At 42.9% G+C, this 27,410-nt stretch overlaps 1 protein-coding gene across 1 annotated transcript in view; it reads right to left on the bottom strand.

Moving 5' to 3' along the window:
- The window catches only part of LOC311143013 (calcium/calmodulin-dependent protein kinase type II subunit alpha-like), a gene marked incomplete at its 5' end in the record, with an annotated part of 87,737 nt that overhangs the window by 19,051 nt on the left and 41,276 nt on the right, over positions 1–27,410 (bottom strand). The window contains 9 exons of the mRNA XM_084178807.1: positions 4,292–4,340; positions 4,856–4,888; positions 7,732–7,769; positions 10,304–10,346; positions 11,058–11,141; positions 11,253–11,375; positions 11,780–11,874; positions 13,925–14,008; positions 24,560–24,662. Of these exons, the coding sequence (XP_084034933.1) occupies positions 4,292–4,340; positions 4,856–4,888; positions 7,732–7,769; positions 10,304–10,346; positions 11,058–11,141; positions 11,253–11,375; positions 11,780–11,874; positions 13,925–14,008; positions 24,560–24,662 (652 nt within the window). The remainder of the gene's footprint in view (positions 1–4,291; positions 4,341–4,855; positions 4,889–7,731; positions 7,770–10,303; positions 10,347–11,057; positions 11,142–11,252; positions 11,376–11,779; positions 11,875–13,924; positions 14,009–24,559; positions 24,663–27,410) is intronic.

The raw sequence follows: 27,410 nt of genomic DNA, 5'->3' as shown, positions 1-27,410 counted from the left end.
AGTCAAATGACATCGCTGGTCCTGCTCACACTGCCCTACCCTATGCTTTGACTTCTTTCTCCCCTCTCTCCAGATGAAATCTTGCGACTTGTGACGGCCGGCCGCCCAACAACCTGCCTGCTTGACCCTATCCCCTCCTCTCTTCTCCAGACCCTTTCCGGAGACCTTCTCCCTTACCTCACCACGCTCATCAACTCATCCTTGACCGCTGGCCATGTCCCTTCCGTCTTCAAGAGAGCGAGAGTTGCACCCCTCCTCAAAAAACCTACACTCAATCCCTCCGATGTCAACAACTACAGACCAGTATCCCCTCTTTTCTCTCCAAAACTCTTGAGCGTGCTGTCTCTAGCCAACTCTCCTGCTATCTCTCTCAGAATGACCTTCTTGATCCAAACCAGTCAGGTTTCAAGACTGGTCATTCAACTGAGACTGCTCTTCTGTGTGTCACGGAGGCTCTCCGCACTGCTAAAGCTAACTCTCTCTCCTCTGCTCTTATCCTTCTAGACCTATCCGCTGCCTTTGATACTGTGAACCATCAGATCCTCCTCTCCACACTCTCCGAGTTGGGCATCTCCGGCACTGGTCACTCTTGGATTGCGTCCTACCTGACAGGTCGCTCCTACCAGGTGGCGTGGCGAGAATCTGTCTCCACACCACGTGCTCTCACCACTCGTGTCCCCCAGGGCTCAGTTCTAGGCCCTCTCCTATTCTCTCTATACACCAAGTCACTAGGCTCTGTCATATCCTCACATGATCTCTCCTATCATTGCTACGCAGACGACACACAATTAATTTTCTCCTTTCCCCCTTCTGATAACCAGATGGCGAATCACATCTCTGCATGTCTGGCAGACATATCAGTGTGGATGTCGGTTCACCACCTCAAGCTGAACCTCGGCAAGACGGAGCTGCTCTTCCTCCTGGGGAAGGACTGCCCGCTCCATGATCTCGCCATCACGGTTGACAACTCCACTGTATACTATACTATTCTACTGTATCTTAGTCCATGCCGCTCTAACATCGCTTGTCTATATATGTATATATTCTTAATTAATTCCTTTGTTTGTGTGTTTTGGTTATATGTTGTGAAATTCAAATTCTAATCAAATCAATTCACATTTTATTTGCCACATGCGCCGAATACAACAGGTGTAGACATTACCGCGAAATGCTTACTTACAGCCCTTAACCAACAATGCATTTATTTTTTTATAAAGAAGTAAAATAAAACAACAACAACAAAGTGTTGAGAAAAAAAGAGCAGAAGTAAAATAATCCGGGTAGCCATGATTAGCTGTTCAGGAGTTTTATGGCTTGGGGGTAGACAAACTTAATGATGGTGTTGGAGTCGTGCCTGGCCATGCAGTCATGGGTGAACAGGGAGTACAGGAGGGGACTGAGCACATAACATTTTTAGATATTACTTGTTAGATATTACTGCACTGTCGGAGCAAGAAGCACAAGCATTTCGCTACACCCGCAATAACATCTGCTAAACACGTGTATGTGACCAATACAATTTGATTTGATTTGATTTAGAACAAAATATATAAGATCTCCTAAGACTGTGTTAACCTGAGACGTCATTTTAGGCTTCATCCCAAAACATTATTCTTTCCCCATTAATTTTCCCCATAGGAATGGCTGAACGAACCTGAGGTAACTCATTTCCTGTTTTTAGGACTACAAGCTGGCGAGCTCTATTAACACCAACACTGGGGTTATTTTACACCACTGAATCAACACTAGAAATGTTACACTGAAAAATAAACACTAGTCAACACTGGCCAATTTGCTGTGTGCTAGGAAAGGGACACTTCTGCAGGCTTCCATACATTTCAAGAACCTTCTAAACAAATCAAATGTTGTTTGTCACATGCTTCATAAACAAGAGGTGTAGACTAACAGCGAAATGCTTACTTACGGGCCCTTCCCAACTACACACACCAAAAAAATCTTTTTAGAATTCTGAAGAATTAAAGGTTCTTTATTGGGCAAGAGTTCTCCAAGGAACCTTAAGAGCTGAGGAAGAACCATTGAATAACTTGTATTAATTGTTTCAGTGTAGTTGGTAAGAGGTGGAGGTTTACTGAGAGAGAAGATACTCTTTTTATCTACTTATTCCCATTCCCTAGAATACGGAGGCTCAAACTAATGACATAAGCAAAAGCAATGCAACTCCCCCACCAACCGTTATCTAACAGACTTACTCATATTCATTCATGAGGGTACTGCCTCAGTCAATATATAAAATGGGAGTCAATACAGTAGCTATTTGTATTGCTTTATGAACTGAAATGTTTTCACAGTAGTCAGTCGTCATGGTAGACCTGTCTCAAAAAACATACAGCAGACATTTTTTAATATGCTCGCCCTCTCTGTCAGTCAGTAACCATGTACAGGACATTGGGAAAATATTCAGACCCCTTCCCTTTTTCCACATTTTGTTACGTTACAGCCTAATTCTAAAATTGATAAAAAAATATTCCTCATCAATCTACACACAATACCGCATAATGACAAAGCGAAAACTGTTTTTTATAAATGTTAACCAATTTCTTAAAAATTTAAACAGAAATACTTTTTTTACATAAGTATTCAGACCCTTTGCTTTGAGACTCAGGTGCATCCTGTTTCCATTGATCATCCTTGAGATGTTTCTACAACTTGATTCAAGTCCACCTGTGGTAAATTAAATTGATTGGACATGATTTGGAAAGGCACACACCTGTCTATATAAGGTCCCACAATTGACAGTGCATGTCAGTGCAAAAACGAAGTCATGAGGTTGAAGGAATTGTCCGTAGAGCTCCGAGACAGGATTGTGTCGAGGCATAGATCTAGGGAGGGGTACCAAAAAATGTCTGCAGCATTGAAGGTCCCCAAGGACACAGTGGCTTCCATCATTCTTAAATGGAAGAAGTTTGGAATCACCAAGACTCTCCGTAGAGCTGGCCGCCCGGCCAAACTGAGCAATCGGGGGAGAAGGGCCTTGGTCAGGGAGGTGACCAAGAAGCCGATGGTCACTCTGACAGAACTCCAGAGTTCCTCTGTGGAGATGGGAGAACCTTCCAGAAGGACAACCATCTCTACAGCACTCCACCAATCAGGCCTTATGGTAGAGTGGCCAGACGGAAGCCACTCCTCAGTAAAAGGCACATGACAGCCCGCTTGGAGTTTGCCAAAATACACCTAAAGGACTCTCAGACCATGAGAAACAAGATTCTCTGGTCTGATGAAACCAAGATTTAACTCTTCGGCCTGAATGCCAAGCGTCAAGTCTGGAGGAAACCTGGCACCATCCCTACGGTGAAGCATGATGGTGGCAGCATCATACTGTGGGGATGTTTTTCAGCGGCAGGGACTGGGAGACTAGTCAGGATCGAGGGAAAGATGAACGGAGCAAAGTAGAGAGAAATCCTTAATGAACCTGCTCCAGAGCGCTCAGGACCTCAGACTGGGGCGAAAGTTCACCTTCCAACAGGACAACGACCCTAAGCACACACCCAAGACAACGCAGGAGTGGCTTCGGGACAAGTCTCTGAATGTCCTTGAGTGGCTCAGCCAGAACCCGGACTTGAACCCGATCGAACATCTCTGGAGAGACCTGAAAATACCTGTGCAGCGACGCTCCCCATCCAATCTGACAGAGCTTGAGAGGATCTGCAGAGAAGAATGGTAGAAACTCCACAAATACAGGTGTGCCAAGCTTGTAGCGTCATACCCAAGAAGACTTGAGGCTGTAATCACTGCCAAAGGTGCTTCAATAAAGTTCTGAGTTAAGGGTCTGAATACTTATGTAAATGTGATATTTCTGTTCTGTAGTTTTAATAAATGTGCAAAAAATTATAAAAACCTGTTTATGCTTTGTCATTATGGCATATTGTGTGTAAATTGATGAGGGGAAAAAACTATTCTATCCATTTTGGAATAAAGGCTGTAACGTAACAAAATGTGGAAAAAGTCAAGGGGTCTGAATTCTTTCCGAATGCACTGTAAGTGGACTATAACTGAAGTAAGAGTGAACCTATTCATAGCTGAGTTATGCTGTTGTTAGGGTTATTTATAGCATTTTTGAATGTCACTTTCTGAGCCAGAGAAAGTCATATCTCAACAGCTATTTGTGTGTGAGTGAGTGTGCGTAACATACAGTACATGATGCTCGTAGGGTATCTGTTTAGTTTAGCAGAGATACTGTATATTCCTCCTGAAAGCTGTCACCCTGTCCTATTAACACGTCTAGACTGCTAGTGGTGTGGCTGTGAGAGTTGAGAGGAGGGGATAACCTTACCTCTGGTGTCTTCGTCCTCAATAGTGGTGTTGGTACTTTCAGAGGATTCCTAGAAACAACACACAGACAGGTTCAGAGATTCACACGCAATTACAGCAGCTGTTGTTCTCTCCACACAAGGGTGAGTGGAAGATCCGAGTCAACACACCACACACACACACACACCTCAGACAGACAACCATCCTCCTCCCTGTCTGCACCTTTAAGAGAGAGAGAACAGGCTATTTGGTTAATCAGAGGTCTGGGTGGTAAGAGGAGTAGGGAGAGAAATGGGAGGGAGGAACAGGTGGGAGGGAAACACCTAGAGAAGGAGATGGGTTACCCCACGATGACCTCCACCCCAAGAGCATATAAAAAAGCAGCGGGATTAGGCAACGTTAGAGATGGGATGTTCACACACAAAAATAAAAAAAGAAAGTCCAGCTCCATTTTGAATGACAGCTTTATTCGCTTGTTCTTTGGTTCGTTTGGATTTTTAAAAGCTATTATCACTTTCCCTGTTAGGCGGAAAGCCGAGCGCGGCAGAGACGCGCGGTCAAGAGGGTGGGGGGATATCACACTCACCATCAGCTGGACGCTGGAACTGGACTTCCTTTTCTGGAAGAGAAATGAGAAGAGGTTAGACAGGAACACACAGAATGAGATGGAGACGGAAGCCAGGGAGCAACAGAGGGAGGAGAAGGAAACCTCCATGCTGCAGAGGGATGACGTGTGTGTGTGTGGGTTTGAGGCTGAAGGTGTTTGTGTGTGTTTGGGGTTCGTATTGCCACGGTGCCCTTGTCGTCTCCCCCGGACACCTCGCTGAGCCGTCTGGTTGGCAGGCCGTGTGGCGGTGTGCCAGTGTGTCATGTAGGAAACCTCCGGGCCAGGCAGGGCTGTGGTCAGAGAGGAATGCCTTTGATAAGGCAGAGGTGGCAGGTCTGAGTGGCCAGCACCATGCCTCACTAATCCCAGTATCAGACACCCTGGAATGGACTGGCTGCTCCTTAAGGTCCCCGGGGGAACTGGGGGATTACCACAGGTGGAGCGTATCCCTGATACATGTACAGTATCAGTCAAAAGTCTTGACACACCTACTCATTCCAGGGTTTTTCTTTATTTTTTACTATTTTCTACATTATAGAATAATAGTGAAGACATCAAACCTATGAAATAACACATATGGAATCATGAAGTAACCACAAAAGTGTTTGTGACAGCAACTTTGCCTTGATGACAGCTTTGCACACTCTTGGCATTCTCTCAACCAGCTTCATGAGGTAGTCACCTGGAATGCATTTCAATTAACAGGTGTGCCTTGTTAAAAGTAAATTTGTGGAATTTCTTTCCTTCTTAATGCATTAGAGCCAATTGTTGTCTTGTGACAATGTAGTTGTGGTATACAGAATATAGCCCTATTTGGTAAAATACCAAGTCCATATTATGGCAAGAACAGCTCAAATAAGCAAAGAGAAACAACAGTCCATCATTACTTTAAGACATGAAGGTCAGTCAATCCAGGACATTTCAAGAACTTTGAAAGTTTCTTCAAGTGGAGTCGCAAAAACCATCAAGGGCTATGATGAAACTGGCACTCATGAGGACCGCCACAGGAAAGGAAGACCCAGAGTTACCTCTGCTGCAGAGGATAAGTTCATTAGAGTTACCAGCCTCAGTAATTGCAGCCCAAATAAATGCTTCACAGAGTTCAAGTAACAGACACATCTCAACAACTGTTCAGCGGAGACTGCGTGAATCAGGCCTTCATGGTCGAATTGCTGCAAAGACACCACTACTAAAGGACACCAATAAGAAGAAGAAACTTTCTTGGGCCAAGAAACACAAGCAATGGACATTAGAACATTGGAAATCTGTCCTTTGGTCTGATGAGTCCAAATTTGAGATTTTTGGTTCCAACCGCCGTGTCTTTGTGAGACGCAGAGTAGGTGAACAGATGATCTCTGCATGTGTGGTTCCCACCGTGAAGCATGGAGGAGGACGTGTGATGGTGTGGGGGTGCTTTGCTGGTGACTGTCTGTGATTTATTTAGAATTCAAGGCACACTTAACCAGCATGGCTACCACAGCATTCTGCAGCGATACGCCATCCCATCTGGTTTGCGCTTAGTGGGACTATCATTTCTTTTTCAGCAGGACAATGACCCAACACACCTCCAGGCTGTGTAAGGGCTATTTGACCAAGAAGGAGAGTGATGGAGTGCTGCATCAAGTGATCTGGACTCCACAATCCCCCGACCTCAACCCAATTGAGATGGTTTGGGATGAGTTGGACCACAGAGTGAAGGAAAAGCAGCCAACAAGTGCTCAGCATATGTGGGAACTCCTTCAAGACTGTTCGAAAAGCATTCCAGGTGAAGCTGGTTGAGAGAATGCCAAGAGTGTGCAAAGCTGTCATCAAGGCAAAGGGTGGCTACTTTGAAGAATCTAAAATCTATTTTCATTTGTTGAACACTTTTCTGGTTACTACATGATTCCATATGTGTTATTTCATAGTTTTGATGTCTTCACTATTGTTCCACAATGTAGAAAATAGTAAAAAAAATAAAGAAAAACCCTTGAATGAGTAGGTGTGTCCAAACTTTGGACTGTTACTGTATATAGTAACTCACACACACTAACTCACAGAGACACACTGATAATACTGGAACAGACAAACAACACCAACAAATAGACAAACTCTCCTTTTGGCTCTCAGACAGATAAGATGTCCAAGCACTAATCTCATTAGCTACCTATCTAATTGACAATATGCTGAACATTGAATTATGTTGCAGCAAATCATGTTGTTGAACAGAGTTGATATGAATCTTCTGTTCCCCGGTGTACTACTGCATATGTTGGTAGGGGAAATAGTCAGGAAATGTGTGCGTTTACATCTTTGTAAACATAAGGACTCATGTCAAGAAAGATGACTGAACTTGGACTGCTTCTCCGCCAGCTGTCTCTGTGCATCTGAACCGTGTGGCATGAGGTCAAAACTAAACATAACACCTCTCCACTCCACCTCCCAGTCTCACTCCAAGGCATGGGGCCGAGACAATAGACTGTGTACAGGGGCAAACACACAGGGAAGCGGGGGCTATTAGCAGCTCCAGTTCTGCACACTGGGACTGTACTGGAGGAGATCAGGGCTTTGGGTGGGGCCAGCATGTTCAGAGAGAATGGAGCAGACAGTCAAACTCCCATAATCCTATATTGTACTTGGATCTGTGTTCACACGTTTTCAAAGAGCATGTTTGATTATTCCGTTTTGCAGTGAAGGTTTGATGTGAAAATATCTTTCACCTTTCACAAAATGTTGAATAACGTCCAGATTTTGAAATGACAATGGTCTATCGATAGCGTGTGATATATACACTAAAAGGCTAGCCTCCAAAAGTCCTCCTCCAGGTCAGGTTTATTCCACTGTGAGAAGAGAACCCTGTGGAGCTGGAGTCCTACCTTCACACCATCCGTCTTCTTGTTGGCCTTGTTACCTCCTGCGCGGGACACAAAGAGAAACAGGGACAGGGCGATCAAACAGGGCACAAAAGCCCAGAAGAGGAGGGCGAAGGGCATGGCCAACACTCTCAGTCAAATGCAAAGAGTTAGAAGAAAACGGAGTAAATCAGATCCATATGTCTCCTGGGAAATAAAATGTGATATTTTCTTCAAATCAAGCCCTCTTCCTGATCTCCACAGATCATAAACTCGATGAGACAGTCATATTGCCAAAGAGTCAATAGGAGTATCCAAACCAAGCGGGTTGTTGAAGATTCTCTCAGGTCATTCAACTGGTCAAACAAGAGTATTTAGGGAAATAAAGCACAAAAAAAATAAAATAATAATAATAATCCAACGGTTTACTCTATTGTGTAACACCAGAGGTTCTGGCGATCCAGACTGGGCTCTGCTACAGAGCCTGGCCGGGTGGCTGAGAGGGATCCCTGATATAGGAGCACTTGAGATCGGGAGATAGCATGGGCACATTCCAGCCCCACTCCCTCACTCTCTAAAGTTTGGCTGTGACCAATAAAGGACACCACGTCCTGTTGTTCCTAGTGCTCTGGTCCAGTTTGTTACCCGCTCCCTCTACCTATCCTCTTCCCCTCCTCCTCCTCCTCGTCTCTGAGCTGGAATCATGTATTTTATGTCCTCTTCCTGAGAGCTGAGCCAGGGTGTTTCCCCCACTTTATTTTCATCAACATGGCTACTAATTTTAGCCCTGGAGTGGGCCTGGGCCATGTGGAGCATAGCCTCTCGTCAGCTGGGGCGTAGCCTGATCCCCAGCCTCGCAGCCCGCTGGCACTGTGACCCCACTCTCTCCTGCTGCTGGGGGGTGTGGCTGTATGCCGATGGGATTTCCCCCTGGTCTGCTCCCGTCTGCAGTGGAATGGCTCTGGTAACCCCAAGCACTGGCCTGAGATCCGCTTTCCGTACCCTAATCCAAATCGCAGTAATTATCATCTTAAAAGCAAATCTGGCCTTGGACCAGCGTTTATACAGCACTTCCGACCCACCCCAAGCATAATAGGAGAAGTTAATAGGCTCGGAAAAAAAGCTATTAAAAGCTTAAAGGGGAGATTTGGCTCCAGCCACAATATCTGGATAGCGGGGGCTTTGTAAATAGGCATGAAGCTGTAATCTTGCCGTATGCAGTATCTGTGGACTGTAGTTCTCAACAGCTATCTGGAGGGTAAAGATAGACTGGGAAAAAGGGAAAGATGAATGGTAGTGCTTAGAGGTGCTGAGATGGTTTTAAGTCCACAAGGCATCTAGGGTCAGTGCTGTGGGGGTTGGCTTTCAGACAGAATTTCCTGGCAGGTGGGAGATATGGGGTGGGGGTCTATTCCTGACTGGTATGAGAATGCGACCCATGTAAAGATGGCCCCTCACTGCTATTACTTTCCCCTGTTGTCCCCTTCAGGTCCATGTATTTAATATAAGAATGGTTATGTGGAGCTATGAGGGGAGATAAACTCTGCTGGATGGAGATTGGTAGAGATGTGTAAACTGTGAGATTGGAAGGGGATCCCTCCATCTCTACGTCGGTGAAGGTGCCTACATTGATCCTGGGATTGTATGGCCTTATGTTGTAAGGGGAGCCTGCCAAAGACACATACAGTAAGGCTACATGCCAGATGGAACTCCATCCACGTTATTTCGAAACAATGTTCAACTGTGACTCCTTCATTAGAGGATTTTGACAAAATATTGCAGATTACAGTAACATAGGGATGGTAAATAGTCACATTATGTTCCACTAGTTCAGTGGTGGATTCCATGGCACAGAACCATCTGATTGAAGTCATGGAGGGACTGAGGACCCAAAAGCAGATGGCTCAGCCACAGTAAGTGGGTTGTGATGACAACAACACATGCACCTTTGTCAATCAACAATCTACATTGTGATAACAACTAGCCTTTTAGTTAACAGATGGACAGCCTCTTCTAGCCTCCCTATTATCATTAAGCTATTGCTTTACAGACTTAACACAAACTGTCCTTGAATGATTTTAGTCTCTGGAGAAAATTAAATGTCCTACAATGTGTCCGTTTTGAACAGAAATCACAGACATCATTCCAATGAATGTGACAGGGAATGTGTTGGTATATCCGGACCTAAGTGTCTGACAGGGGAGTGTCAATTGGCATGGGGAAGTGTCCTGATGCATGACCAGTGAGTTCCACAAGCTGTCATCATCTCCTCCCTGCTCTATGGGCTTGGAGCCCCCCAGTCTAGGAGCAGCCATCTGAGACCATGTCACTCCCCTAGGATAGTGACCTCCCTAGGGACACCGTTAAGCTGTCCTCTAGTCTGTAGCTCAGTTGGTAGAGCATGGCACTTGCAATGCCAGGGTAGTGGGTTTGATTCCCAGGACCACCCGTACGTAAAATAAAAAGGAAGCATGCATGACTGTATGTTGCTTTGGATGAAAGCGTCCGCTAAATGGCATATTATTATTATTAAGCCCACTCTCACTCAGGAATGGAGAGGAGGAACGTTCTGACAAGGCACCTCTACATGACTTACCAGAGAAGTTCCGGGTCGCCAACATGGTGGTGAGAATGGCACCCTTTAAACAAAGAGAGATGGATCGTTACATAAGATGAAAAAACAAAAGGATTCCTAAAAAATTACAGTTTATAATGCCACAGTGTTCTTGTTGCCAACCAAGCTTGGCGAGAATATATTGTTAACATCTTGAGTAGGTTGCTTACATGTAATATCAACAGCTTGGATTGCTGCTTACTGTCAAGGTAATGACCTAGAGTACTTCAACAGTTGCTATGTCTTAACAGCACCAAATAAAATGTGCATTGGCAAACTCTATTCAAAAAGCAGTGGGTATTACTGCATGAATGATATCACAATTCAGTAGTTTTAAGGTGTAGGTTGTTCAGATTTTCTAAGTGGAAGCTGAATGTATTACAATTAAATGGATCTGCCTAAAAGGGGTTGTGTAAAAGGGCAAACACAAAAACTGTACTGACAAAACCAAATGCATTAGACAGTTTCCATGTGAAACAAATGAAACAAAGAGACGTCCTCTCATCTTGACTCGTTTAATGAAAGCCATTTTGCCTCAATAGATCGCGCCACGAAGGCCATTTTGCCTTGATAACATTTCCGTCCTCATTCAAACCGTCCTATTGGACTGAAACCCCCATCACTAGTGGCATAGTATGTCTGATATTTTTTCCCTACTCTGGACAATACAGAGATTACCATGTCATGTTCCAGTATCATATCTACACTTCATTTTGCTCCCAAAGCTCTACTATACCTTCAGCTTCCTTCTGGCGTTGAACTTTTTAAGGCATTCCACCGTCTCCTGTCTGTGCATGCAGGAGGCCACAGTGGAGCGGTGCTGTAGACAGAGAGAAAACGAGAAACAAAAGTCTGGTTAGACACAGGGCCGAATCTTACTGCACATTGTGATCATTGTGAGAATGTACGGATGTGCATGCTCTGTACTCACTGAGATCCACGGGTGCTTGAGGACCTCAGAGGCTGTGATGCGCTTGGCAGGGTTGATGGTCAACATCTTGTTAATGAGATCCTTGGCCTCTGGTGTAACAGTGTCCCACTCCGGCGAGGGGAACTACAGTATATATATAAGAGGAGACATAGCACAGAGCTGATGGCCTTTACATATACATAAATCATGGGAATTAAAGCTGGTGATTATATTCGAATGAGCGAAAATCCATTTTCCAAACGATTTTCCAAAGTCTGTAGGCAGAGTAGATGAATAAGAAAGGGTGCCATGGGATACTATGACTGTAATTGAAGAAGAAAAAACATGCAGATCTTTTTTTCCTACCAGCAGAAAGCCACCATTATACCAGGCACTGAATTTAAGATGATTAATCTCCTTGGAAACTGGTGCGTTACACAATCCTGGAGAGACACTGCATTTCAACTGTTCCCCAGCAGCCGTGAGCAGTAGAGTAATGGAGGGGTATCGTATTGTTAAGAACAGGAGCTAGGAGGGATGTGACTCACATCGTAGGCCCCAGCCTTGATCTGCTGGTACAGTCTGTGTTGGTCCTCATCCCAGAATGGAGGGTAGCCCACCAGCAAGATATACAGGATCACACCTGGCACAGACATCATACATCACTATACAATAGGAGACTGTTCATCACTCTAGTTACTCAAGAATGAACTAGCATATATCACATACATCTCTCTATCTTTGGTGAAAATAAAAGGTTCTGCAGAAATCGATACTTCTGAACCTTGATCCCTCACATATGTATGCATGTACAGTATGTGTGTGTGTGTGTATGTGGTTACATTAATATCTCTGAGCAATTCTATTAGTATAAAATAATATAATTTCCCCATTTATTTAAGCTGAAAAGATTTGGTATGAAAAGATCTTCAAAAAGTTCTACAGCTGCACCATTGAGAGCATCTTGACTGGCTGCATCACCGCTTGGTATGGCAACTGCTTGGCATCCAACCGCAAGGCGCTAAAGAGGGTAGTTCATTCGGCCCAGCACATCACTTAGGCCGAGCTCCCTGCCATCCAGGACCTCTATATCTGGCGGTGTCAGATGAAGGCCCTAAAAAAGACTCCAGCCACCCAAGTCACAAACTGTTCTCTATGCTACCGCATGGCAAGCGGTACCAGTGTACCAAGTCTGGAACCAACAGGACCCTGAACAGCTTCTACCCCAAGCCATAAGACTACTAAATAGTTAACCAAATAGCTACCCAAACTATCTGCATTGACCCTCTTTGCACTAACTACTTTGACTCATCACATACATTGCTGCTAATGTTTATTATTTATCCTGTAGCCTAGTCATTTTACCCCTACTTATATGTCAGTGGAGGCTCCTCAGGGGAGGAAGGGGAGGACCATTGGAAATGTGTCCACTATAAACTCTCGTTTGCAACTGTTGGACTAATGATTACACCCTATATCAGCTAGATGCAGGCAAGAGTGTGCAAGGCGGTATTGAATGTCACCGTCAGCCCATGTGTCACAAAAAAAAACATCCTCCCTCATCTTAAACGTCACTGACCGCCACTGCTATATGTACAGTACATAGCTAGCTCAATTACCTCGTACCCCAGCACATTGACTCGGTACTGGTACCTCGTGTATATAGTTAGTGTTACTCATTGTCTCTTTTTTCTATATTTTTCTCTCTGCATTGTTGGGAAGTGCCTGTAAGTAAGCATTTCACTGTTAGTCTCCACCACAGGAGGCTGCTGAAGGGAAAACATCTCATAATAATGGCTGGAACGGTGCAAATGGAATGGCATCAAACACCTGGAAACCATGTTTTTGATGTGTTTGATACCATTCCAGTGATTCCGCTCCAGTCATTACCACGAGCATGTTCTCCCCAATTAAGGGGCCACCAACCTCCTGTGGTCTACACCTGTTTTTTACAAAGCATGTGACAAGTTTAGCTGCTCAGCTCAATGTGAAAAGTCCCAGTACCACTACATATTGTCAATGTTTATATATGATTCATTTGATATTGATATATACATTCAAGGTAAAAGTTGTCCACACATCGGGAATAATTTAGATCGTCTATCTAAATAGACCAAAGGATGGCCAATTGGAGCGTGAATTCTGCCACCTTGATGACACAGAGGCCTGTGGTACAGTATGTACATAGACATACACTCTTAGGAAAAAAAGGTGCTATCTAGAACCAAAAAGGGTTCTTTGGCTGTTCCAGGGAGAACCCTTTGGTTCTAGGTAGAACCTTTTTGGGTTCCATGTAGCACCCTTCCCACAGAGGGTTCTACATGTAACCCAAAAGAGTTCTACCTGGAACTAAAAAGTACCCTTTTGGAACCCAAAGAGTGGAGAGAGAGCTCAGATCAGATCAACGCACTGCTGCCTTCTCTCCTCTGCTCTGACAGAGAGCATATCTCTGAACCTTGGGATGAAACCGACAGACCCCCATAAATAAACTGGTGCACTAAATCATAGGTTTAGTAGGTTAGAATATGAAGCAATCCCCAGTCTGGCCAACTGAGATAACATAAAGCTTGAGATGTATAAATGAGGAAACTCATCACACCAGGTGTGAAGTCTTTTCTGTAGGGAGTAGCAACTCAGACGTAGACAAAAACAAACAAGGAAAGAGGTGGATATCTGAAAGTCGTCCTGCTTACCGCATGCCCACAGGTCCACAGCTTTGCCATATGGGTCCTTCCTCAGGACCTCAGGAGACAGGTAGCCAGGTGTCCCTGCAAAGCCTGCATCACATCCAGACAGAGGCAGTGAGTCACAGATAATACAGCTCAGTTGAAAATCAAATGCTAGTCAATAAGCAATGGGAAAACATGTCGAGATGCTTTTTCCCAGTGGAGATAAAGTTTATGAATTGCCTGGATGGGCTGTGAGACAGTGGATGCTGTGAGACAGGCACATGTTGTTTTATGTGTGAAGTGACACTAACCATATCAATCCATTATATACTGTAATACAGTACAGTAAAGTGATGAGAGATAAGCACCTTAACATTCTTGAATGCATAGAATACTTCAACCTTCGGAGCAATATAACAAAGAAAAGACAGAAGTCTTCCTGGAGCCCTCAACAATGGATAGAAAATCCATTGAGCACAGTGTTAAAGAGATATGCTCTGATAATTATCTTCTCCGGAATGTAAGAGAGAGTAATTAACTTAATAACATCATCCACAGGTTCCTGGGGCCACCTGCCTCACATTTCTCTCAACAGGGCTTCATTTGTGGTATGCAGTCCATATCCTTATTACCTACCCTAACCAGACAGGTTTCTAACGTTCTAGTGTAAGTCTGGTCATTAACTCTTTCTGAGGGGTGATGAGACCTTTATTTCACTCTTGTTTTAATGATTCACATCGTCTTCTCATGTTCCAGCCTTGTTTTGTTCCAGACATTGTGACACAGCAGATTCACTAAACTAAATAAATTTGCCCATGGGAGAGACTATGGATTGCAAAGCATGTGAAATGATTATCACTGACAATTAACAAGGTTGCTTGCTACTTGGATAGATTATGGATTATATATCAATCATCAAACAGAGAAGAAGAATACATTCTTCCATTTATTCTCCAGACCCATGGAACCAGCCTGGGGTTTGACACACTGTCAGCAAATTAAAGGTTGAAATATCGAGACTCATTTCCATGAATGTGTATGTGTTGGGTTGGGTAAGTTACTTTCTAAATGTAATTCGTTACAGTTACTAGTTAGCTGTCCAAAATTGTAATCAGTAACATTACTTTTGGATTACTTTCAGTTACTTTCCCCTTAAGAGGCATTAGAAAAAGACAAAGGATCCAAAGGATCCATCATAGGCATGTGTTGTGTCATCATAGTGGTCTCTGACTTGTGGTCAGACTCGCTCAGGTGGAACAAACATAAAGCTGCACCATTTTCTTCAATTCTGAATTGAATTTCATTGAGAAAACAGAAAGGTTTCATAATGTATATTTCTGCAAAAGTAATCCAAGAAGTAATCATTTAGTTTTTCAAAAGTATCTGTAATCTGACCACAATATTTTTGCTAGTAACATAACTGATTACAGTTAAAACAAGTTTTTTTAATCAAATTACATGTAACTCCTTCCATGTAATCACTTACTCCCCAACCCTGATTATAATGAGCAGCAGAGCTGGATGTGACAGCTCCACCAGGCCCCCAAAGGATTTAGAACATCATCCTGATCTAAGAGAGGTGTGTCTTTAAAAATGAATTGTGGGTATTGGATAAGTGTCCTCTGGTTCATTAAAAATGAACTGAATTCTAAAAGACATTCCTAGTTCCTAGTTTTAAAACATTTATGGGTTGTTCAACCAAATGAGTGCCTTTTGCGTCTGTTTAATATTTTAAGTAGAAATTGTGCACCAATGTTTAATTTTAAAAGGCTGATATATTCAATGATGTGCCCTTTATTATAGACCACAAAGAGAATTCGATAAATCAGATTTGTAATATGAAAAAATACTTGCTAAAGTACCAAAAATCAGCATTTTCAGTATTCGTGCACCCTCTGTGACTTCCAGGAAGAGTTTAACCCACTTAACCCTAAAGTTTGTAAAGATCTAGTTATATTGTTGCTTTGACAAAGTCATTTCTAAAGAATATTATTTATATATGTGATTAGTGATTTCAATTTTTTTTATTCATTTTAAGTCAACCCTGTTACATGAACTGAACTCTCGTTTTAATATGGTGAAACTATACCTTTTTAAATATTTTTTTCAAAAGAAACATTGAATGTCTAATAGTGAAATCATAGTGTGAAAGCAGGTGAGCTGGTTCTACTCTTTTTGGCCATTTGTTTTGGTGGTGGAAAACTAGTGGGTTGAGCATAACACGTCACAATCCTGTTACCCATAGATAAACAGAAATGAAATGATTTTAAAGTTGTTGTTTTTTTTAAGCTTGCAGTCAATTGCCCCTCCCTGTTGCACACAACAAGTTTCCATTTACCCTGTCACAAGGGGATTTATGTCTGATTTAATAAAGATGCACTATGCTGAAATCCCTCCACCATTACCTGGTTGCTAAAATTCTAATAGTTCAATTAATTTCAGTTTATGTGACAAAACAAGCAAGTATAGTGTAGAGAATCATTGTCCCTCTAAACAGCTGTGAAATGTATTTTCCATAACCAAAAATATTGTATTTTCAACTTTTTGAAGCTGGTGTACAAAACCAAAAGTAAAAGACACAAAAATGAAACTTAAGAACGGGAAGCATAGAAATATCGCACATAGAACAGATCTACCGCTTCTTAGACTTGCTTTCAATGAGAATGACAGATCTATAACTCACATTTCTATGTGAACTTGGTCGGGTCGCCCAAAAAGTTACATATTGCAGCTTTAAGATTAAATCATCAACCCTGTTACGGTCAACGCTGTTACGGTCAACCCTTATACAGTGGTTTGCAAAAGTATTCACCCCACTTGGCATTTTTCCTATTTTGTTGCCTTACAACCTGGAATTAAAATGGATTTTTGGGGGGTTTGTATCATAAAATTTACACAACATGCCTACCACTTTGAAGATGCAAAATATTTTTATTGTGAAACTAACAAGAAATAAGACAAAAAAAAAACAGAAAACTTGAGCGTGCATAACTATTCACCCAGACCCCCCCCCCCCCCCCCCCCCCCCCCTCCAGCTCCTTCAAGTTGGATGGGTTCCGCTGGTGGACAGCAATCTTTAAATCATACCAGGGATTGTCAATTGGATTAAGGTCTGGGCTTTGACTAGGCCATTCCAAGACATTCCCCTTAAACCACTTAAGTGTTGCTTTAGCAGTATGCTTAGGGTTATTGTCCTGCTGGAAGGTGAACCTCTGTCCCAGTCTCAATTCTCTGGAAGACTGAAACAGGTTTCCCTCAAGAATTTCCCTGTATTTAGCGCCATCCATCATTCCTTCAATTATGACCAGTTTCCCAGTCCCTGCCGATGAAAAACATCCCCACAGCATGATGCTGCCACCACCACACTTCACTGTAGGGATGGTGTTCTCGGGGGGATGAGAGGTGTTGGGTTGATGGACAAAAAGCTTAATTTGAGTCTCATCTGACCAGAGTACCTTCTTCCATATGTTTGGGGAGTCTCCCACATGCCTTTTGGCGAACACCAAACGTGTTTGCTTATTTATTTCTTTAAACAATGGCTTTTTTTCTGGCCACTCTTCCGTAAAGCCCAGCTCTGTGAAGTGTACGGCTTAACGTGGTCCTATGGACAGATACTCCAATCTCCGCTGTGGAGCTGTGCAGCTCCTTCAGGGTTATCTTTGGTCTCTGTTGCCTCTCTGATTAATGCCCTCCTTGCCTGGTCCATGAGTTTTGGTGGGCGGCCCTCTCTTGGCAGGTTTGTTGTGGTGCCATATTCTTTCCATTTTTTAATAATGGATTTAATGGTGCTCCGTGGGATGTTCAAAGATTCAGATATATTTTTTCAACCCAACCCTGATCTGTACTTCTCCACAACTTTGTCCCTGACCTGTTTGGAGAGCTCCTCGGTCTTCATGGTGCCTCTTGCTTGGTAGTGCCCCTTGCTTAGTGGTGTTGCAGACTCTGGGGCCTTTCAGAACAGGTGTATATATGCTGAGATCATGTGACACTTAGATTGCACACAGGTGGACTTTATTTAACTAATTATGTGACTTCTGAAGGCAAAGGGGTGAATACATATGCACACACCTCTTTTCCGTTATTTATTTTGTATAATTTTTTGAAACAAGTTATTCTTTTCATTTCACTTCACCAAGTTTGACTATTTTGTGTATGTCCATTACATGAAATCCAAATAAAAATCAATTTAAATTACAGGTTGTAATGCAACAAAATAGGAAAAATGCCAAGGGGGATAAATACTTTTGCAAGGCACTGTACTTTATTTGGCACTTAATAGGCACTTACTAAAGTCATTGTTTAATTAAACCTCTTGAGATGGGATTTTTTTGTATTAAGTTGCACATGATGATGATAGAATGAAACCAGTTCAAAGTAGGGTGACCCAAATATGACAAATGACTGTAGTTGGTACATTGATAAAGTTTGATCATAAAGTTACTGGTCCCCTCCCCTGTGTCAAACACTTGGATTCAGGAGGCAGGCATTAGGATTTACTTTTGGCTTCATGCAACGTCACAAAATAGGTCTGGCTGTACAGGTCTGGCTGTACAACCGATTGGCAAACATACTGCAAATTGAGAAATTATGTGACTAAACTGAATAAAAAGAAGAAGAAACTACACAATGAAACAAAGATAAATGACCATAATTATGGTAAAAAGCTTTGGAGCACCTTAAATGAAATTTTGGGCAAAAAGGCAAACTCTGCTCCATCAGTCATTGAATCAGATGGCTCATTCATCACAAAATCCACTGATATTCCCAACTACTTTAATGATTTTTTCATTGGCAAGACTAGCAAACTTAGGCATGACATGCCAGCAACAAACGCTGACACTACACATTCAAGTATATCTGACCAAATTATGAAAGACAAGCATTGTAATTTTGAATTCCGTAAAGTAAGTGTGGAAGAGGTGAAAAAAGTATTATTGTCGATCAACATTGACAAGCCTCCGGGGTCTGACAACTTGGATGGAAAATTACTGAGGATAATAGCAGACGATATTGCCACTCCTATTTGCCATATCTTTAAGCCTACTAAAAAGTTTTATTTTTATTTTTATTTAACCTTTATTTAACCAGGTAAACCAGTTGAGAACAAGTTCTCATTTACAACTGCGACCTGGCCAAGATAAAGCAAAGCAGTGCAATAAAAACAACAACACAGAGTTAAATATGGGGTAAAACAAAAAATAAAGTCAAAAATACAACAGAAAATATATATATAGTATGTGCAAATGTAGCAAGTTATGGAGGTAAAGCAATAAATAGGATATAGTGCAAAATAATTACAATTAGTATTAACACTGGAATGATAGATGTGCAAGAGATGATGTGCAAATAGAGATACTGGGGTGCAAATGAGCAAAATAAATAACAATATGGGGATGAGGTAGTTGGGTGGGCTAATTTCAGATGGGCTGTGTACAGGTAAGCTGCTCTGACAACTGATGCTTAAAGTTAGTGAGGGAGATAAGAGTCTCCAGCTTCAGAGATTTTTGCAATTTGTTCCAGTCATTGGCAGCAGAGAACTGGAAGGAATGGCGGCCAAAGGAGGTGTTAGCTTTGGGGATGACCAGTGAGATATACCTGCTGGAGCGAATACTACGGGTGGGTGTTGCTATGGTGACCTATGAGCTAAGATAAGGCGGGGATTTGCCTAGCAGTGATTTATAGATGGCCTGGAGCCAGTGGGTTTGGCAACGAATATGTAGTGAGGACCAGCCAACAAGAGCGTACAGGTCACAGTGGTGGGTAGTATATGGGACTATGGTGACAAAACGGATGGCACTGTGATAGACTACATCCAATTTGCTGAGTAGAGTGTTGGAGGCTATTTTGTAAATTACATCGCCGAAGTCAAGGATCGGTAGGATAGTCAGTATTATGAGGGCATGTTTGGCAGCATGAGTGAAGGAGGCTTTGTTGCGAAATAGGAAGCCGATTCTAGATTTAACTTTGGATTGGAGATGCTTAATGTGAGTCTGGAAGGAGAGTTTACAGTCTAACCAGACACCTAGGTATTTGTAGTTGTCCACATACTCTAGGTCAGACCCATCGAGAGTAGTGATTCTAGTCGGGTGGGCGGGTGCCAGCAGCGTTCGATTGAAGGGCATGCATTTAGTTTTACTAGTGTTTAAGAGCAGTTGGAGGCTACTGAAGGAGTGTTGTATGGCATTGAAGGTCATTTGGAGGTTTGTTAACACAGTGTCCAATGAAGGGCCAGATGTATACAAAATGGTGTCATCTGCGTAGAGGTGGATCTGAGAGTCACCAGCAGCAAGAGCGACATCATTGATATACACGGAGAAAAGAGTCGGCCCAAGAATTGAACCCTGTGGCACCCCCATAGAGACTGCCATAGGTCCAGACAACAGGCCCTCCGATTTGACACATTGAACTCTATCTGAGAAGTAGTTGGTGAACCAGGCGAGGCAGTCATTTGAGAAACCAAGGCCATTTAGTCTGCCAATAAGAATGCGGTGGTTGACATACACAGAGAGCTAACATTAATAATATGCATTACAATCTCTGCTGGCTCAAAGTGGAGGAGAGATTGACTTCATTACTACTTGTATTTGTGAGAGATATTGACATGTTGAATGCACCGAGCTGTCTGTTTGAACTACTGGCACACAACTCGGACACCCATGCATACCCCACAAGTTATGTTACCAGAGGTCTCTTCACAGTCCCCAAGTCCAGAACAGACTATAGGAGGCGCACAGTACTACATAGAGCCATGACTACATGGAACTCTATTCCACATCAAGTAACTCATGCCAGCAGTAAAATTAGATTTAAAAAACAGATAAAAATACACCTTATGGAACAACGGGGACTGTGAAGTAACACAAACATAGACACATGCATACAAACACACGATAACATACACACTATACACACATGTACACATGGATTTTGTGTTATATATATGTGGTAGTAGAATAGAGGCCTGAGGGCACACACTTAATATGTTGTGAAATCTGTTATGAATATATTGTAAAGTTTTTAAAATGTATAACTGCCTTAATGTTACTGGACCCCAGGAAGAGTAGCTGCTGCCTTGGAGATCCATAATAAATACAAATACAAATACATAATGCCGGAAATGTAATACACCAATGGTTTGATAATTTCAATATGTACCATCAACACATGTCTGCCTATAACTTGCTTTGGCTTTGTTTACAATCCGTAAGCTCAAGCAGAACATACTCCCAAAGATACTGGTAACCTTTCATCTGTGGTGTGACTGTTAGCTAGCAAGCTACTTGCTAGCATGCCAGCAAAAGCACACTGTGTTGTGACTGGATGCCATAGTGTAACTTTATTTTCTGAAGAATGAAGACATCCGACAGCAGTGGCTGCTTTTCATTTCGGGTGGACAGGCTGAACGGAAAATTACGATCTGGTCACGCATGTGCAGTGCACATTTCGAGTGAAGTTGCTTTATCAATTGGGGAGAGCATTTGACGGGTCTTGCCAGGAAGCTTATCCTGAAGACGGTGGATCTTGCAAGCGGTGACCATAATGTAAGTATCAAAGTTTGATAATTTTTCAGGGGGTTCTGCAACATCCTCAGCACCCCTACTTCCCGCGGCTATCATAAAGCCTCTCGTGTAAAAGCCAAACCTTGACCCAGATTTTTTTTGTTCACCGGACATTTACAACTATCGGCCTATGTCAAATCTCCCATTCCTCTCAGCATTTAAAAAAAGCTTTTGCTCAGCAACTCAATGCTTTCCTGAAGAGAGTCTGGTTTTAGACCCCATCATACTACTGAGACCACACTCGTGAAGTTGGTAATTGTCCTTTTAACGGCGTTAGACCAAGGCTCTGTGTCTGTCCTTGTGCTCCTAGACCTTAGTGCCGCTTTTGACACCATTGATCCCCACATTCTTTTGGAGAGATTGGAAATCCAAATTGGTCTACGTGGACAAGTTCTTGCCTGGTTTAGATCTTATCTGTCGGAAAGATATCAGTTAGTCTCTGTGGTTGGTTTGTCCTCTGACAAATCAATGGTAAATTTCAGTGTTCCTCAAGGTTCTGTTTTAGGACCACTATTGTTTTCACTATACAGTATATGCTACCTCTTGGTGATGTCATTCGAAAACACAATGATAACTTTCACTGCTATGCAGACGACACACAGCTGTACATTTCGGTGAAGTCCCAAAATTGCGTACTCTGGAAGCCAGTATTTCAGACATAAGGAAGTGGATGGAGGCAAATGTTGTACTTTTAAACTCGGACAAAACAGAGATGCTAGTTCTAGGTCCCTAGAAACAAAGAGATCTGCTGTTTGATCTGAAAATTAATCTCAATGGTTGTACAGTTGTCTGAAATAAAATGGGAAGGACCTTGGCGTTACTCTGGACCCTGATCTCTCTTTTGATGAACATATCAAAAATATTACAAGAGCAGCTTTTTCCATCTTCGTAACATTGCAAAAAATCAGAACGTTTATTGTCACTTCAAGATTAGACTACTGCAATGCTCTACTCTACGGCTACCCAGATAAAGCACTAAATAAGCTTCATCTAGTGCTAAAAATGGCTGCTAGAATCTTGACTAGAACCCAAAAAAAAAGATCATATTTCTCCAGTGCTAACCTCTGGCTTTCTGTTAAGGCTACGGCTGATTTCAAGGTTTTAATGCTAACCTACAAACTATTACATGGACTTGCTCTTACCTATCTCTCCAATTTGGTCCTGCCGTATATACCTACACGTACTCTACGATCACAAGACGCAGGCCTGCTTATTCCTAGAATTTCTAAGCAAACAGCTGCAGGCAGGGCTTTCTCCTACAGAGCTAAATTTTTATGGAATGGTCTGCCAATCCATGTGAGAGACACAGACTCGGTCTCGACCTTTAAGTCTTTACTGAATAATCATCTCTTCATCAGGTCCAATGAATGAGTGTAGTATGGCCCAGGGGTGCGAAGGTGAACAGCAAGACAATGGAGTGACAAACCCCCCTTGCTGTCTTTGCCTGGCTGGCTCCCCTCTCTCCACTGGGATTCTCTGCCTCTGACCCCATTACGGGAACTGTCACTGGCTTGCTAGTGCTCTCCCATGCCATTTCTAGGAGGCGTGCATCATGTCTTGCCAGGCTTTTTTTGTTGCTATACTCGACTTGAGTGGGTTGAGTCACTGACGTTATCTTCCTGTACGGTCTTGCGCCTCCTCGGGTTCTTGTGGTGGGGGAGATCTTTGTGGGCTATACTCCGCCTTGTCTCAGGGTAGTGGGTTGATATCCCTCTGGTGATGTGGGGGTTGTGCTTTGGCAAAGCGGGTGGGGTTATATCCTGCCTGGTTGGCCCTGTCTGGGGGTATTGTCGGACGAGGCCACAGTGTCCCCCGATCCACCCTGTCTCAGTACTCAGTATCTATGCTGCATTCATTTATGTGCCGTGGGGGCTAGGGTCAGACTGTCCTATCTGGTGCATTTCTCCTGTCTTATCTGGTGTCCTGTGTGATCTTAAGTATGCTCCCTCTAATTCTCCCATCTCTCTCTCTCACTCTCTCCCCTCCCGGAGGACTTGAGCCCTAGAACAATGCCTCAGGACTACCTGGCCTAACGACTCCTGGCTGTCTCCGTCCCCAGTCCACCTGGTTGTGCTGCTGATAGAGTTTCTGCTGTTTTGCCTGCGGCTATGGAACCCTGACCTGTTCACCAGACATTCTGCTCCATGCGTCTTTGAACACAGCACAGTGCCAAGCGGCAGGCTGATGAAACATCTGAAAGAGAGACACTGTGAGAAATGACAGAGGACATCCTCAGACAGACATAGAAAACCACAGCATTGGGTCAGCAGAGAGAGACTTCCATCCTGGTTTAGACAGAGCTCCTATCCCAGGGGCTCATGGGATTGGCTGGATTAAAAATCATAGATTTTCTGTGACCTTCATGTCTTTAGGAGGCACTGTAACTAGCTTTCTTACAATTTGTGATGAATGAGTGTGTTGTTGCAGAAATAAATAGGCCTATGAGCACCAGCCCCTGGAAAGGTCTGTGCACGGCCCTGTTCTTGACCTAAGGGCACCAATCATAAGGCAGCACCAGTCAGTCAGTTAGGTTATTTAGAGCAGAGTGATGAAAAATGAGCTGTGCCTAACCTATTCTGACAAGATGGTTTTACACAGCAGGCCTCACTACTAATGAGTCAGGATGGCGCTGTGGTGACATTTCTACTTCTGGATGGCAATTCATAAATAAAACAAGCAGAAAGCAGCCCGTTTTCTCTTTCCCCTGTGGTAGTCATGACGCTGCGGAAGTTGTTTTTTCCTAACCTTGATCGTGTTCTTTTATGATATGTTTCCCTTTGTTTTTAGTTGTTGGTATTTCTCCAGAGTAGCTGTTTCTTTTTTTGAGGATGTTCGAGGCAAAGAGTTGTTTGATTGGATTCCACAGGAGTCTTTTAATTATTTATTTCCCTCTGAAGGTTCAGACTGGAATTCTTTGTGCTCAGAAAACTAATTATTCTTCATTCATGACTCTATGTGTCCCCCTATGCAGTTTCCCGGCTGATTATACATCCTAAATCTTGCATAAGTAGACATGCTTTAGAAGCCAGTCCATATTTGCATTTCAGTTTTTGTGTGTGTGTGTGTGTAATTACGATTCATATCAGCCATTAGCCATTACCGAACCAGGCTTGTTGTTCCCCCTCAACCTCGATGGCCAGGCCGAAGTCTGCCAGCTTCACTGCAGCTCCCTTGGACTTGGAGGCAAGCAGAAGGTTCTCAGGCTGGGTACAAAGAGAGAATAGCCAATCAGTCAGTGAGAGGAGACAAGAGACCTGAGCACAAGCAGGAATACGGTGGCAGACAGACATGATTGTGGGCCTAATTGAATAGTGTTTGTGGTTGCAGCATTACAGAGCTCTGATGAATCCCCCCCCCCACACACACACACACTCTGCTACTGCTATGAGATGTTATCTACCCTCTGATACACATAGACATACACCACACACACACACGTACACACACGCACAAACACACACACACACTTAACATCCCAGCCCACACAAATCCATTTTAGCACTCCACCTTCCCTCGGGGAGATGTAAAACGATGTGAATGGAACATTTATCTCTGGGGCAGGAGGAGGGTATCTTTGTACAGGAATGTGTTAGTGGATGTTAATAACAGTGTGAGTGTTGAAGCAGTCTGTAAGAAATATAAAAAAGATGGAATAAACAAAAATGTACCTTTGAAAGATTGAACAAGAAGGCTGCGTTTACACAGGCAGCCCAACTTTGATATTTTTTTCATTAATTGGTCTTCAGATCAGCTCTGAAAAAGATCTGATGTGAAAAGATCTGATGTGATTGGTCAAAAGACCAATGAGTTGAAAAATGATCAGAATCAGGCTGCCTGTGTAAATTCTTAAACTGTATTGATATTTTCTCATGATGACTTTGTGCTTTATTGATTTAAAGTCCAGGCAAAAAGAGTGTGGGGTTGTGGATAGCGGCACTTGAACATGTGTGATAATAAATGGGACAGTACTGGAACCAACCCTGTGCTTTATCTGTCCCTCATTGACACTACTGTAAGGTTCTGTATTTATTTTCATAGTCAACCTTGTGTTCTTGAACGTAGTCCTGTTTCTTTGTGTTCTTGAACATAGCCCTCTTTCATTTCACCTGTGTTTGTTACTCACCTGGTCTCATTAGCTCCTTATTTAGTTCAGTTCATTCTGTTTGTGCCTTGTGAGGTATTGTTCGTTTTGACTCTACTAAGCCTTTTCATAGCTCGTTTGTGAGAACCAGTTATAGCCTTCAGTCCTAGTTTTGATTCTCCTGCTTGTTTGCCTACCTGTGTATGACCATTGCCTGCCTGTGATCACGATTCCTGCCTTTTGCGAAGGCGTAACAAACACCTTCCGCGCTCTGTGCGTGAATCTACACCTTTTTCTCCCTGAATATTCATTACAACTACAACATTGCAGATACTGTATCACACACCAATGCTTTCTGATATGATGGAGATGGTGTGAGGGTTTGTTGCCGCTTTTACTGTAAATGAGAAACCACACTCTTTTAAGGGTCCCTCGAGCTGACATTGAGATATGAAGTACATGTACTGTACATGATAAGTTGACAACAGAACAATGGATTGATGTTTGTTGCATTGTAAGTGAATGCCTATTCAATCAGGTCAGCAGTGACATCCAGACTCCAGACATATGGAACAGACAGGACCAAACAGAGTGTTATCACGGTCACACAACCCCAGTCATGACTTTGAGTTGCAATCACCATCTCAGGTGATTGTGGCCTTTAAGCTAATCAGGCTTAATGGGACATGATGATGAGAAAATAAATATGTATACTGATTGACCGCTACAGCACGTTGTATTATCAAAATCGGTTTTAATAAATGTTTTGCCTGGACTATAAATCATGAGAAAATATAAATACAGTTTAAGAATGCAGTTGAGACTGTAGAGAGTTATGGCACACAAGAGGACGAAGTCATGAGGTGAGGCAGGTCAGGAGTCTTTAGTAACACCTGACTCAATGTGGGGACCAGAGGAGGTGACAGGTGGATTCTCTAATCAACCACCCATCAAGTCCCAGCTCCACCTGGACTGACCTGCTATGAACTTGTGGTGCTGAACCTCCCAAAATAAATGTCCCTGAATTGAATAAAGTATGACTTGAGCACTACAGAGGTATTGACAAAGTTATTATTTGCCCATATGCTGCCGACTAAACCTTATGTTGTATGACTAGTTCTCCCTCTTCCTCTCCTCCTCCTCCTCTTCCCATCAGACCTCTGTGAGAACAGCGTGGGGGTGTGATGGCTAGAAACAGATTTGCTAACATCCCATCCCATCTCATCCCACGCTCCCTCCCCACTGTAACCACAGTGCAATTATGTCACACATTTCACAGAGGTGGTCCTCTCAGAACCATTCAGTAGCAACAAAGCTTCTAATCACAGCCCAAATGGCCTGTTGTCCGCTGCCTGAGCAAACATTGAATACATAGATGTGTCCTTAAAGGGGTAATCTGCAGTTGCTACATCCATTTTTGGACTAACAAATTAATGATATACTGTATACCCATTGATTCTTGAAGAATATAACTTATAAATGCCTCATATGAGCTTAGTTCAACTGTCGTACCCCACCAGAACCCAAAATATAAGCTTGTTTTACTCCAACGTTTGCAAAGTAAACGTAAACAAACCCTGTATAGCTTCAAAACATGGTTCAAACTATACTTTTGATATCATGGATGGTGACTCCTTGCATCCATAGCTCCCTCTATGAATTTGAGAGTGGCTACGTCTCTCCATCCGCATCCCTCAGCTTTTTACCGAAACAGCGGCAGGCAGACCGCTTTGTTATTGTTTCAACTGCTGATTGTCGCTTTAAGGTTCAAATTAAAGAGTCTGGATGACTAAAATGAATGGTTGAAATGTATTTCAATTAATGAAAATATCAAACAAATATATAATCTAAAGATTCTGGGTATAGTTTC

Source organism: Coregonus lavaretus (genome assembly GCF_964263955.1).
Source record: "Coregonus lavaretus genome assembly, chromosome: 15".
Taxonomy (NCBI): Eukaryota; Metazoa; Chordata; class Actinopteri; order Salmoniformes; family Salmonidae; genus Coregonus; species Coregonus lavaretus.
This window is presented reverse-complemented; position numbering and strand designations above follow the sequence as displayed.